The sequence below is a fragment of the Gymnoscopelus microlampas genome (assembly GCF_963454915.1).
Source record: "Gymnoscopelus microlampas genome assembly, chromosome: 14".
NCBI lineage: Eukaryota > Metazoa > Chordata > Actinopteri > Myctophiformes > Myctophidae > Gymnoscopelus > Gymnoscopelus microlampas.
Window position 1 is genome coordinate 11,417,041 of NC_139951.1, and position 15,408 is coordinate 11,432,448.

Sequence of the window (15,408 nt, forward strand, 5' to 3'; positions counted from 1 at the left end):
GAACTATGAAAACTAGAGCATGAACATAAATACATAGAAATGCAAGACCTAGACAAGACAAGCAAAGTCTGTGACGCACATCCTTACAGCAATTTACAATGTAGGCATTATATGAAGATTGAAAATGTGTGAAGGAGTCCTTTAAGAACCTGCCTCTGTCTGTTGTGTTCTTTGGCATTACTGAGTGACTCCTGCTTTTACTAAATTGGCACTGTCTGTTCTTTTGGATTTACTACTGATTCTTGGCTTTGACTCTGGTGCGTTTGCACATCGTGGAGACGTGGACTGCTGGGATGTGTTGATAAGAAATTAATTATTAATATTCACTCATATCTTCAGTGCTGATAGTCTGTAGTGGTGCAGTGGTTCCCCGTCTTTTTAGCTCGAGAACCAAAAGAGAAATATTATGACCCCCCGGGGACCCAAACTAGTTAAAATAGCTGATCTACAAGCTCACAGCACATCGCGATGCAACGTCTTTTTTATTCATTTTGTTTTATCTATGGAATTTCTTAGATATTTTATTTATGACAAATGTAGATTTTGTGTGGGGGGGGGGGGGGGGGGTATTTAATTTTTTATTTTGAAATAATAATAAAATAAAATAAAGGGGTATTAACTCATTCGATGCCATGCTCATTTTTGAATTTTGGCTCTGAGTGCCACAGCCAAAATTCATTGTAAAAAAAAAAGTGCTTAGGAAGCGAGATACAGCCTTTTTAAGTTATAGGTTAAACAAGGAGTGGATGGAGCAGCAAATCTTCAAATCATCATATCTTGGGTTCTGAACATGTTTTTCCAAAAAAGAAAAAAAAAAGAAAAATTTGAATTTTTTTTTTCATGACGTCTTTGACGCCTTCTGGCGCTCAGGGCGTCAGGCCACATGACGTCTTTGACTTCTTTTGGCACTCAATGAGTTAACTCGCGACCCACAAAAATGGGTCCCGACCCACTGTTTGGGAAACTGCTGTTGTACCCTTATACTCACTGTGGAATCTCTCTCTCTCTCTCTCTCTCTCTCTCTCTCTCCCTCTCTCCCTCTCCCTCTCCAGCAGGCGTCTCTCTCCCTCCATCATGACCCAGCAGATGCAGAGCCTGCAGCTGACCCACCAGAACAGGAAGTGTCCGGGGGGCCCGGCGTCCCCCAGCGCCGCCAAGCGCCTCTACAGGAACCTGTCGGAGAAGCTGAAGGGCGGCGCCTCGTCCTTCGAGGACACGTACTTCTTCGGCAAGTCGGACCGCCTGCGCAAAGCCTCGGTGAGTGAGTCACGCGGTTATGTCACACACTGCCACGTTCCACAGGGGAACCCAGCCATGGACAATGGGCGTACTCAAACCCCAGTAATGCAGTCAAAGCGTGTACATTTTGTAGACTAAAACTATGATGAAAAATGTGCGTCGCCGAAAACTAAATAAAAACCAAGCTATGATGACTAAAACTATGACTAAATACTGTTGAGTAAGAATACCATGTTGCACATTAAGCTAATCATCTAATCACCAAATTAATTTGGGGACTTTCGTCACAGGTGTTACCAATGATACTAATGAAGGCTCTGTTCTATTTAGTGGAGCACAGTGGTTCTCAAACCTTTTGATTTCAAGGACCCCCATAACTCTGAGAGTGTACAAATGGAACCAAATGGACCCTTACGGGTCCATTTGGTTCCATTTGTACACTCTCAGAGTTACACACCCGTAAGGGGACATTTGGAACCCCCTCAAGGAACCATGAGGGTCCCTGGACCTTGGTGAGTGAGTCACACGGTTATGTCACACACTGCCACGTTCCAGGGGAACCCAGCAATGGACAATGGGTGTACTCAAACCCCAGTAATGCAGTCAAAGCGTGTACATTTTGTAGACTAAAACTATGATGAAAAATGTTCGTCGCCGAAAACTAAATAAAAACTAAGCTATGATGACTAAAACTATGACTAAAATACAGTATATTGACAATTTCGTCGACAAATAAAAACTTGACTAAAATGTTATGGAGGGACTTGGTGGGAGAGATCAAGTAGATAACTAAGACAAGTCATTTTATGCATGGCTGCGCGCGGGTGTCGTACTCCGAAAATAACCGTTCCACAAGTTCACAACACATTTCAGCACCCTGACTCTGTTTGACCAGAATGGAACAGAGCCTTCATTAGTATCATTGGTAACACCTGTGAAGGAAGTAAGGAATAGGCCCAATTTCTTTGGGGACCCCCCTGGGGGTCCCGACCCTCAGTTTTGGAACCACAGGCAAGTTCACAATACATCGGAGATGTTAAAAAAATACTAGCCGAACTACAAGCTCAGAACGTGTCACATCACAACATGTCGTAAGCTCTTAAATCGGCTATTTTCACTATATTTGTTTATATTATATATATATAGTTTAAGTGGTTAATTCATAATGTTTTTCATTTTCCTGGAAATGTAGTGCAGTCAAAAGTACAATATTTGTCTAAGTACCCAAAAATACAAAGACTAAAGTAAAGTGACTTGACTAAATCCTCTTGACCCCGTTGAGGGCATTAGGGCGAGAGAGAGAGAGCTCTCCCTCTCTCTCTCTCTCTTCTGGGCCTGGGCTTTTGCTTCCTGCCGGCCCACTAAGACGTTCTTTAGGTCTTGGAGTGTGGAACGTCTCCAGGTGTTTCTTGGCCAGGGCGTGTCTCGTGATGTTATTTGTGTCCTTTCTAAGGGTGTGGCCTATCCAGTTCCACTTTGAATTTAACAGGTGTTACCAATGATACTAATGAAGGCTCTGTTCTATTTAGTGGAGCACAGTGGTTCTCAAACCTTTTGATTTCAAGGACCCCCATAACTCTGAGAGTGTACACATGGAACCAAATGGACCCTTACGGGTCCATTTGGTTCCATTTGTACACTCTCAGAGTTAGAGTTAGAGAGGTGAATTTAGATTTTGATGGGCCACCATAGCTTGAGGATGTAACACAGGCATTTAGGGATAGTTAACCCCCCAAAAAAATGTTTTTTTTTTGTTTGTTGCCTAAGCCAATAATTTGTTCACCAGCAGACCGATAGGCAGCAGTTCCGGTAGGAGACACAAAGGAGACTCTTTGTGACTCTTTTTATTTGCGTATTTAATCATTTTATACATGTAAAAATTGCAGAAATAGTTGATCTACAAGCTTACAAAGCGTCACAAAGTGACGCGTTGTATGCTTGTAGATCGATCTGCTGTTTCAGCTTTCTTTATATATTTGAAAATGTGTTTAACATAATTTTTTCAACATGGACGGATAATGACGATTATGCAAAAATAATTGCGACTATCTCAAATAATTGCGATTGGACGATCATGTAATAATTGTGACAGGCCTAGTCCTCGAGCTGGGTAAACAAGGTCCACCTGGATTCCTGTTTCGCGTCCTTTTGTTCCCCGTTACATCATCAAAACAGATATGTGCCATGACATCTCTTGTCTGACCCTGTATTTCTTTCATTCTTTCTGTATCTTTTTTTGTATGAACCGAATGCTCTGAGGCTGTTTTTGGCACCGATAGCAGCGATGCTCTAAGAAAGGCGAGGTCAGTCCCTCAATCCGTCTGACCGCGGGTACGATCTGTCCACCCGGTATCGGTCCAAAAAGAACATAATCTGGTTCAGGGTTCAAGGTTGTTCTTTTTTAACCCATTAAGACCTGGAACTGTGTCATTTTTAGATTTGAGCTAAAAAGCATTATTTTACACTTTGGGCTATTCAAAAATAGCAGATCTACAAGCTCGTAGCGCGGCACCGAGTGCCGCGCTACGAGCTTGTAGATCTGCTATTTTTGAAAAATCGTGAAAATGTGTGCAAATCTTTGAATATATATATATTTAAGGCGAACATTTTTAACTCAAATCTTTGCTTCTGGGGGGTCCCTGGAACAAAATATTTTGATGGGGGTCCGCGGCCAAATACATATAATTTTGGGGGTCCTTGACATGAAAAAGATTGAGCACCACTGATATAGAAACGTACGTTTTTCAGAAAACTGTTGAGATTTAGGAGACATGTAGAATCGGCTTCAGGTCTCAAAGGGTTAACACATCAAGTGCCAGAGTTAAAAAAAAAAACAGGGTACATCCAGTGCCAGCGTTTCTTACCGCTTACGCTGATCGTTTTAGAGCTGTTAGAAGCCTCCACGAGGACCCGGATGTAAACAAAGGGTGCGTGCACGACGGTCCAGGGACCCGACTAACGACTGGAACAATGATATATCTAACGCGATCCGCCATTGCAGCGCGATCGCCCGTCGAAAATGGCTTGTTTTCACCACTGTAAAAACAATAAGGACATACAGACTTTTTTCTCCAAATCCTATCATTGGAATGGATGTTTTTTGGGCCCTTGTCACATCCGTCCATTCCATTTTACAGGGACCTAGGATGATTCCTAAGTTGCGTTAGAGCGCCCCTTGCGGGGGAAAAAAATCGTTCATGGCACTCAATGTGTTAAGAGTGAAACTTGTGTTTGTTCGGCTTCCTTCAGACAGTGTAGCAGCACAGGTGATAATAATGACCAGAAAAGAAAGAGAGAAAAACAAGCAATTTTATTTTGTTTAATACTAATAGGATAATAAAAAAATCAGTGCATGTACAATGTATGTATAAGTGTGGCCTACGGGCTGAGGCGGCACCTGTCAGCGGGGAGTGTTGGGCGGGAGGAGTAGTACGAAGGCTCTACGTCCTTCCGGTGGGGGCTCCTCACTGACTGTAGGGAGGAATGAATTGGCACGACGACTAAATTGAAGAGAAAAATGGTTTAAAATAAAATAAATATATGATATTGTTCTTAATATCCACAGGTTGACAAAACTAGACATAGCAAATGTTCCGGACGTTTTATTTTATACGGTGTAGATATCCATACTCATTCTACCAGGAAATACCGCCCTGCACGTTTGTTTACAAACATTCTGACCTGGTCTATTAAACGATACAAAAATGGCTATTCATAGCTGGTGCCTCGTTCATATAGGTCGATGCCTTTATTCACAGTGAAAGATATAAATAAATTGTTGCTATGTGTCAAGACACAAATAACGTTTTTGAAATAATGTCACGGTGACCTATTTGTGACAAGCCCAGAATAGGGACGCCAGGCCAGGGTTAACTTCTTGTTTTGCATTGTTCAGAGTCTCTCTGAATAGGAGCGTACCGGCTAAAAGCCTAAATGGTAGAATTGTGTTGAAGGACGTAGCTGGAAAAGACCATTGATGCTCAGTGAAGCGACCTGGATAAATTCCGTGTGAGACACAAGGCTGTGTTGTGTGTGTCAGAGATACCTTGTAGGTATAACGAGAGTAGCGTTTATGGATGGCAAGGTGTAGTGAAATGAAAAATATGTTTTTCACACTTTTAGAGCATATCCGTGGTCATCATATGGGCATACCTAACAATAGATGCCCAAAAAAAAAAAAAAAAAAGTGTATTTTTATATCTAAAGTCCCTAAAAAGCCAATCTTAATTACTTCCTGTAAACGAAAACGTGCTGCGTGATGACATAACGCAGCCTTCATGAATATAAATGAATCTTGATTACATGCACCTGTTTGATTCCCATAGCTGCACGTTCTTCAAACACAGCTGATTTTAATTACAGAGATACTCCGTTTTGAATCTCATTGAAGATGAGTGTATTACTCATTTTAAACTTCATATGCACACTAAAATATCTATCTGAAAACATTATAGGTTAGAAATAAGCCAGGTAGTAGCAAACGTGCTTCACTGGCCGTCTCTCTCTCACTTGTAAACAAACACTAGCCGTGTTGCGCACGGCTGAAGTGATTGAGATCCAACGTCCCATAGCCTGAAGGGATGGGACCTTCTGATTGGTTTAGAGTCGGTTGAACCGGCGTTTCAGACTGAACCTTCAAAATAAAATGACCGAAAATGTCACTGCAGTGCGTCTTTAATCCAGACCAGTCTACTTAGCAGATTTAGATTATTACAAAACATACATACTGTAACATAACCAATGAAGCCCTGTTTTATATTTCGGCGATTCGAAAATACGGCGATGCGTTGTGTGAGCTTGTAGATCTGCGATTTTTTTTTTGAAAGATTTTGACAAAAGTTTGAAAATGAATATTTTGTACAGTTTACAGGTGTAAAGCAGTAGGGGAAATTATTTTTTTAAATCTATGCGAGCTCCATCGTTCTTGTAGTTTTCCGCGAGAAGAGAGGTGATAGAGAGTAGAGTGAGACGTGAGAGCAAAGGGAAATAAATCGGCAACAGGTTACATAGAAAAGTGTGAGGTGTGATAGGAGACTATCAGCAAGAATGAAAGGAAAGGTGTGCAAGACGTGGTGGTGAGACCAGCCATGTTGTATGGTTTAGAGCATTGGTTCTCAAAGTGGGGTCCGGGGACGCCCAGGGGTACTTGAGGGGGTTCCAGGGGGTCCCCAGGTAAATGATGGACAGGAACCAAATGGACCCTTATGGGTCTGTAACTCTGAGAGTGTACAAATGGAACCAAATGGACCCTAACGGGTCCATTTGGTTCCATTTGTACACTCTCAGAGTTAAATTAACATTGATTTTACAATATAAATTGGGGTCCCAGGGATAGAAATGCCATTAAATGAGGGTCCGTAGCCTAATGCATGTCAAACTGGGGGTCCTTGAAATTAAAATGGTTGAGAATCACTGCTAGAGAGCGGTAAAAATCTTTTCTTATAGGGGTCCCTGGCTTATCTTTTCGAATGGGGGTCCGCGGGCTAATAAGTGTCAATTTGGGGGTCCTTGACATGAAAAAGTTTGAGAACCACTGGTTTAGAGCAGTGGTTCTCAAACTTTTTCATGTCAAGGACCCCCAAATTGACACTTATTAGCGACTTAATGAGGCACCCACATTTGAAAAGATACACCAGGGACAAGATAAGAGAAGGTTTTTACGGCTCTAGCAGTGATTCTCAACCATTTATTTTAATTTCAAGGACCCCCAGTTTGGTATATATTAGGCTACGGACCCCCATTTAATGGCATTTCTTTCTCTGGGACCCAAGTTTGTATTGTAAAATTAATGTTAATTTAACTTAAGTTAAAGAGTATATACAAGCTCATAGCGCAGCACTCGGTGCCGAGCTACGAGCTTGTACATCGATCTGCTATTTTTGAATAGCCCAACGAAATCCAAAAATGACACACAGATGCGTTCCCGGTCTTGATGGGACAAGAAAAGGAAAAAAAGGGAAAAAAATCTTCTAGTTCTTCTATAGCACCGCTGGCTGTTTGTGTGCGAACGGAGAGACGGATCAATAGAGATGCGTTTAGTTCCTCTAACTCTATTATCAGCCCTGTGCCCTCTTCTCCTGCCTCTCTGCTCCTTCAATCTCTCTCTCTCCTTCTCTCCCTCGTGTCCTTTTGTTCCCTGTTATATCATCAAAACAGGTATGTGCCATGACATCTCTGTCTGACCCTGTATTTCTTTCATTCTCTCTTTTTCGTATTCATGAACCGAATGCTCGGAGGCTATTTTTGGCCACCGAGGGCAGCGCTGCTCTAAGAAAGGCGAGGTCGGTTCCGTCCGACTGGGTACGATCTGTCCACCACACCTTTGTTGTCCAAAAAAGAACATAATCTGGTTCAGGGTTGAAGGTTATTGTAACCCTCGTCCTGTGCTAAGGCACATGAGAGTGAAACTTGTTTTTGTTCGGGCTTCCTTCAGATAGTGTAGCAGCACAGGTGATACTAATGATCAGTAATGAAAGAGAAAGAGAGAAAGACAAGCAATTTTCTTTTTGTTTTATAAGACGGTAATAGGATAATAGGAAAAAAATGTACAGTGTATGTATAAGTGTGGCATATTACATACACATTCAGCATAGCTGCCACTGTACCTTACATAAACAACTTCAGTACCTTCTAATGTAATGGATTTAATATAATTAGATTTTAACCACTTTAACCATTATTTTATACTTTGGCTATTCAAAAATAGCATATATACAAGCTTACAGCGCGGCACCGAGTGCCGCGCTGTGAGCTTGTAGATCTGCTATTTTTGAAAAATCATGAAAATGTGTGCAAATCTTTGAATATATATATTTTTTAAAGCGAACATTTGTAACTCAAATCTTTGCTTCTGGGGGTTCTTAGAACAACATATTTTGATGGGGTCAGCGGCCAAATACATATCATTTTGGGGGGCCTTGACATGAAACAGTTTGAGAACCACTAATAACCACTATTGGTAACGTACGTTTTTCAGAAAACTGTTGGGATTAGACATTTTGTAGAATCGGAACCTCAGGCCTTAATGGGTTTCTGCGCCCACAGAAAGCTACCAGTGCTTCTCTGCCATGTATGCCACGTTTCTGCGCTGTGTGTCCAGCGTTTTTTTTTTTTGAGTGCTGCCAACCACTCCTATGCGTGACTTTGTCCGTGTCCGTGTGTGTCTGTCTGTATGTATGTTTGAGCACGAACTCTGCATGACCTCAACAGCTGCGGCTGATTGCAACACAAAGGTGCAACCAGTTACACTAATTATACACAAACAGGAGTGCAACACACACACGCGCGGGCACACACACACACACACACACTTTTGAGTAAAAATACTTACACTGAGTAAAAATACTTAAACTGAGTAAAAATACTCAAAATTAGTAAAAATACGTACAAGATGTTAAAATGAGTAAAAACACGTAAAAGTCACGATAGGCACCACTCTCTTCTGACACTGGGTGTGATTTTTTTTTTATTGTTTTGCACAACACTCCTCAAGCAGAACATATTCCAACTTTTAGGAGAGGAGCACATATGCTCATCCATGTCCCTTTCTTATGCAGAGGGACACGCCCACAGTCGCTGGGCAGAAGAAGCGTGTCGCACGCACGGGCGCAGTGCATGTGTGTAGCGTTCTGGACATGTCCAAAGAAAAAAGAAATAAAACCCCCATAGCTTGTCCTCTGCCACCACCCTTAGGCCAAACATTTTCATGTGAAGGACCCCCAAAATGATACGTATTTGGCTGCGGACCCCCATCTCATATTTTGTGACAGTGACCCCCCAGAAGCAAAGATTTTAGTTAAACATGTTCGCTTTAAAAAAATATATATATTTGAAGATTTGCACACTTTTTCAAGATTTTTCAAAAATAGCAGATCTACAAGCTCATAGCGCGGCACTCGGTGCCGCGCTATGAGCTTGTAGATCTGCTATTTTTGAATAGCCAAAGTATAACACATGGTTAAAGTGGTTAAAATGATTGCGACGCTATATTAACACATTTAGCTGGGGACCCCCTGGTACCCACCCAAGGACCCCTGGGGGTCCCCGGACCAATGGCCTAATGCGTTCGTAAAACAAACCGGGGGTCCCTTGAAACGTAAAAGTTTGAATAACCGCACTGCTCTACGTCGAGCCACCTGGTTTTAAATCGGTCCGGTTCCAGCCGGTTCCGTTCGGTTCAGCTCAGCTCTTGGCTGTGCTCCACCAGGGTCGGTTGCAGTGGCTCGCATTTCATTATATTTCTTTATGCCTTGGCATGTCTTTTCTTTTGACACGGGGAGGAGGGTTTCATTTTGTGTCTCGTAATGAGTGTGTTTTATGAGCTGCCGCTGCCAGTCGCCCACGTTCTATTTTTCTCTCAGCTGGAGTTTGCATCGGGTTCCTTCTTTTTTTCGAAAAAACGATGCTGTTACTTCATTACTTAATAAATGCACCGCTGTGCTTTCGGGGGCTACAAACACGCCATCCAGAGCAATTCGCATTTCCATAAAACGTGGTCTCTCTCTGCTCTCTCGCTGAGGCCAGGAGGCTGGAGGGTTTTATTCTCGTGCGCGCACGCCCGCGCGCCCGCACAGAATGCTAATTAATGAGAAACGATGGTAATGATAATGAACGCGGACTCGCGGAGCCCCCCAGTGTCTGTGCCGTTGTCGTCATCGAGTGTCGGGGCCCAGGCATGAATGAGACACTGTGCGTGTGTGTGTGCGTGTGTGTGTGTGTGTGTGTGTGTGTGTGTGTGTGCGAGCGTGCGTGTTAATGGCTGCCCTTCCGGAACATTCTGTGCTGAACAGGTGACACTTAAGTGGACACAAATAAGTGGTGCATTTCTATGGCGCGTTTAGCCACAGTGCTTTACAATGTGTTACAATGCGGCGGCAGCGGAAAACCTCAAGGCAACGTTTAGGATTTAGAAGACATTTCTAAACGGGGGGGAGGGGGTTCAGCGTCTTGCTCAAGGGACACCGCGACGCTTACACGTGGCGAGCCTGAGAACGAACCGGCAAACCCAAAGCAAACCGCTCTATACCTTCCTGAGCCACTGCTGCCCCTAAATAGCCGTCACAACAACGGACAGAAAAGAGAATTGGTTTGCAGAGGAGACGGAAGAGTTAGTACGTTGTGATACAGATGTGCCACTTCACACGTTACTGTTCTTTCCCTGAAAGTGCCCTGAAAATGCATTTTTTCTTCCCTGTTCTGCCCTTAAAAATTCACTGTTTTGCCCCTGAAAAGAAGTTGTCACTACACACCCCCGTTTTTCCCTTCAACAGACATCCATACACATGATAACAAAAGAATGTGTGTTGAAGAAGGTGTCAGACTCATTATGAGGCGAAAGGTGATTTGAAGAGGTTGTTGACCAGTTGCTCAAATTAATTAGCATCATAAAAGCAGTGATCATCAAAATAATTCAGCATTTTAAATGCCCTTCTTTGTCCCTCTTATTGCCCTGGGAATCCCCTGAAAATGTACTGTCTTGGCGATGGCAGGACATTTGAAGTTTTGAAATGGCACATCTGTACATGTTTTTAAAGACCACTGTTCCGGTTACCAAAATAGCCAATGCACAACCCTCTCTCCGTGTCAGACCATGCAGGGCAGCGACTGCATCTTCGAGGCGGTGGAGCAGCAGGACCTGGACGCCGTGCAGATCCTGCTCTTCCAGTACACGGCCGAGGAGCTGGACCTGAACACGCCCAACAGCCAGGGCCTGACGCCGCTGGACATCGCCGTCATGACCAACAACACGCCCATCGCCAAGCTGCTGCTGAAGGCCGGGGGCAAGGAGAGCCCGCACTGTGAGTAACACACACACACACAGTTAAGAGAGGTGGTGCCATGGTTTTGCACTTTTTCTGTTTTTCATGTGTCTATGAGGTTGATAGAACTTCATTAAGGCCCCCGCTGGTGGTTTTATGGTGTTTCATGTCTTCTCTGACTATTTGGAGTTTTTTCCTGGAGGCTGAAACCTTGAGAGTCAAACGTGCCAATCCAAAAACAGGGGCATAGTGACATCACAGAGCCCCCACAAAACTTACCCTCCCCCTCATTATCATAACACAACAGGTGTGGGCATGAGGAGGAGGAGGGACTAGGACAGGTGGGTGGTGCTAAGGTGGTGGAGGAGGTGCTAAGGTGAGAACCAGGCATACTTAATGAACTGGAGGCGTGTCCACATAAAAACATTTTTTTTAACAATTTCTGTACACTTTTTTTTTTTGAAAAAAATCCTTACATAATAATAATACCTTATGATCAGGTTTTAGGGTTGAAAAATATCATGGCACTCCATCTTTAAACCCCCGTAGTCTTAGCTAACTCGCCCTGAGTCACAGCTGTGCTTTGAGCACTTTTCTGCTTTGACCTCTTTGCCAAAAATAGCCGATCTACAAGCTCACAATGCGTTGCGTTGCAACGCATTGTGAGCTTGTAGATCGGCTATTTTTTTGGCTAGTGCTTTCCCCCCAGAATATGGACACCGGGGTTCAAGTGGTTAAGATGGCGGCTTTATGAAAGTCATTTTTAGCCTAAAGTTAAAAGCCTAAGCCTCACAACGCGTTGCATTGCGACGCATAGAGCACAGAAGTCCTGACGTCACTCGTTCATCCCCTGGGTTGCGGAAGTCATTTCTCTATGGAGAATAACATTGGGGACATCTTAGAATCGTCTCGTATAAGAATTGTGGTCCAAAAATAAACAAACTGTCTCGCGCGATATTGTCAGGGAGGTGTCTCTGTATCGTTTATGATAGTCAGTCACTCATATTTGATACAGTCTGTTGCATGCATGACACCAGCGCACAGCTATGTATGAATGTTGTTGGTATCATACATGTGAGGACAAAAAGGGTAGGGATTTTAACCTTTTTTGTGGCATTTTTAACCTTAAACCTTAATTGCGCGCCGGTTTAGCACAGCAAAAATATCTTATCTTCAGTGCAAGCGTCACAGTGCAACCATTTGTCCAGGAAAATTGTCCTCACAATGTCTATTTGGTTAAACTTCTATATTTGTGGGGACATTTAAAAAATGGCCCTCACACTTATAGTAGTACACGCACACGCACACGCACACGCACACGCACACGCACACGCACACGCACACGCACACGCACACACACACACACACACACACACACACACACACACGCACACACACAGAGGACCGTGTTAAACTCAGACTGCAACAAAGCCAAGGACAAGTGCGTGGGTGGAAGGACTGCCAAAGGCATGCCAGTATATTATTATTTAGTTTTTAAATTAGAGCCTATATTATACAGTATGTTTTGCAAATGCGTTGGTAGATTACCCGTAGCAATATTGTTCCATTAAGCTGTGCGATATTGGCATCATTTCACCAACAGAGCTCAAAGTGAGCAGAATAAGTACTGTATGAGGCAAGGCAAGTTTATTTGTACGGCACATTTCACGGAGGCAATTCGAAGTGCTTTACACAAAACATTAAAGACACAGTGCATTAAGGATAAACACATTACACGGTGCATTTGAATACAATGGAAAAATAAGTTCAAAGAAAACAAAACAGAGAAATAACAGAATTGAAATTACAGTACAGAAGATTGTTTGAAAACAAAACCCTCAGTAAAAGGCGTTTGCAAACGGAAAAGTTCTTCAGGTTTGTTTTAACCCATTAAGACCGGGAACGCATCTGTGTCATTTTAAGATGTCTTGGCTATTCAAAAATAGCAGATATACAAGCTCGTAGCGCGGCACCGCGTGCCGCGCTACGAGCTTGTAGATCTGCTTTTGTTTTATTATCGTGAAAATGTGTGCAAATCTTTATATATATAGTTTTTTAAAAAACAACACATTTTGAGATGGGGGTTGGCGGCCAAATACATGTCATTTTGGGGGTCCTTGACATGAAAAAAGTTTGAGAACCACTGATATTAAAGAAACATAGTTTTTTTTTAAACTGTTTGGAGTTAGAAGACATTTGTAGAATACCCAGAAGCAAAGATTTGAGTTATAAAAAATATATGCAAAGTTTGGCGCACATTTTCATTTTTTTTCAAAATAATAGCAGATCTACAAGCTCATATTGCGGCACTCTGTGCCACGCTATGAGCTTGTAGATCTGCTATTTTTGAATAGTCAAAGGAATCTAAAAATGACACACATAATGACACACCGGTCTTAATGGTCTAAAATAATTGATAGTGTTACAGTTAGCTGACCTGCAGTTGTCTGGGAGTGTGTGGTGCATACAAAACGAACGCTGCTACTTCTCCACTTTAAGTTCTGATTCTGGGTTTCAGAAAACAGAGCGATTTCCCAGATGACCAGAGAGGTCTGGCTGGTTCACCGTGTGGCAGAAATTCAGAAATATATTTTTGGCATTAAAACCATCCATAAATTATATTGTATTATGAACCAACAGTGGTCTTTCGAAATCAATTATTTGACAGACAGGAAGCCAGTGTAAAGATCTGAGAACTGGAGTGATATGCTCCACTTTCTTAATTAGTAAGGACTCGAGCAGCAGCGTTCTGAATCAACCGCAGCTGTGTGATACTACACTACAATCATTTGAAAACTTTAGTTACTAGTTACTTTGCAGATATAAACGATTATATTATAAAACATGCATTAACCACTTTAGCCCTATTTCATACATAAGCTATTTGAAAATAGTCAATCTACAAGCTCACAATGCGACGCGTTGCGAGCTTGTAGATATGCTATTTTCAAACATTTTAGTACCGTACTTTTACTTTTGACAAATTGAACTCGGCCTCATTAGGCTCGACAAATCATAATTATTGCTTGTAGCAACATGACCTACAAATAGCGACAACACAATCAAATGCAAGGTAAAGTTTTTGACAAAGTTATAAAACATAGGCCTATGTATTTGCAGTAACGTACCTACAGTACCACCACACACACGCGCACGCACGCACGCACGCGCACACACACACACACACACACACACACACACACACACACACACACACACACACACACACACACACACACACACACACACACACACACACACACACAGGTAGGCACACTTGTTTAGTAGACACACATGATTAGAATACATTTTACGCACATTTCTCATCGTCCAATTACATGCAGCAGTACTGTATCTCCATAGCCTGATTATCAGGCTATGGAATTGCCTCATAATTGTCTGAAATTGGCTCCAGTGTCGGGGATTACAAGGGGGAGGGGATTAGAAATTCCCTAAACCAATCCTAAGGGATCCCCACGCCCACCTCCGCCTCTCATTGGACAACGCATTTTGTACCGGAGAAGTCTTAGGTTCACATTTACAACTCCAGACCAAGAGGCAGTCCACTCAGAGAGTGGGCGGGGTCTATGGTATGGAACCAGGCTAGTATCTCCACTCTCGCTCTCGCTCTCTCTCTCTCTCGCGCTCTTTCTCTACTGGAACAATTGATTCAGTTTGTATTTGCTAGCCCTGTAATGAGTATAATGTTCCTCTCATTGGTGGGCTATGGACAGTTCCACCTCTGAGACACAGAGCGTGTGGACAGAAATGGCACCGTTCCAAAGTGAGATGACAGTGAGGACCCCATACTGTATGGAAAATGTTCTTTTAAAAGTGAACTAGTGCTTTGCTTTACTTTATTTGTTTGTTTAGACGGGACAGAGGATTTTAATGAACAGTACATAATAATGTCAAACGCACCGGATTTAGCAGTGATGCAAATTTTCATCTGCAGTCCCCACAGACGATATTAGAACAAGGAACAATACAATGCATTACAATACAACAGCGCATACAGTAGTACATCATTTTTATTAAACACCATGAATAGTACAAATAAATGACAAAACACAGTCGTAAGGTAAAAAGGATCTACAGTTAGTCCAAGACAATGCAGTGTTATTATACTGTACACGGTTGCAGGATTGGCGCTCTGGTAACCATTTTTTTTAACGCTAAGTTTAACCCATTCAATCCGGGAACGCGTCTGTGTCATTGTACGATTTCTTTGGCTATTCAAAAATAGCAGATCTACAAGCTCATAGCGCGGCACCGAGTGCCGCGCTATGAGCTTGTAGATCTGCTATTTTTGAAAAATCGTGAACGTTTGTGCGAATATATTTTTTAAAAGACCTGAGGCGGATTCTACAAAATTATCTTCTAAATCCTAACAGTTTTTTGGGGAAAAATA

General features: G+C 42.6%; 1 protein-coding gene across 2 annotated transcripts in view; it reads left to right on the forward strand.

Moving 5' to 3' along the window:
• Positions 1-1,058: 1,058 nt before the first annotated feature.
• The window catches only part of ankfn1a (ankyrin repeat and fibronectin type III domain containing 1a), an 88,274-nt gene continuing 73,924 nt past the window's right edge, over positions 1,059-15,408 (forward strand). For both annotated transcript variants that reach the window (XR_014602334.1, XM_084079220.1), the window contains exons 1-2: positions 1,059-1,257; positions 10,826-11,036. Coding sequence is in view for 1 of the 2 variants with exons in the window: in XM_084079220.1 (XP_083935346.1) it covers positions 1,075-1,257; positions 10,826-11,036 (394 nt within the window). In the remaining variant the exon portion in view is untranslated. The remainder of the gene's footprint in view (positions 1,258-10,825; positions 11,037-15,408) is intronic.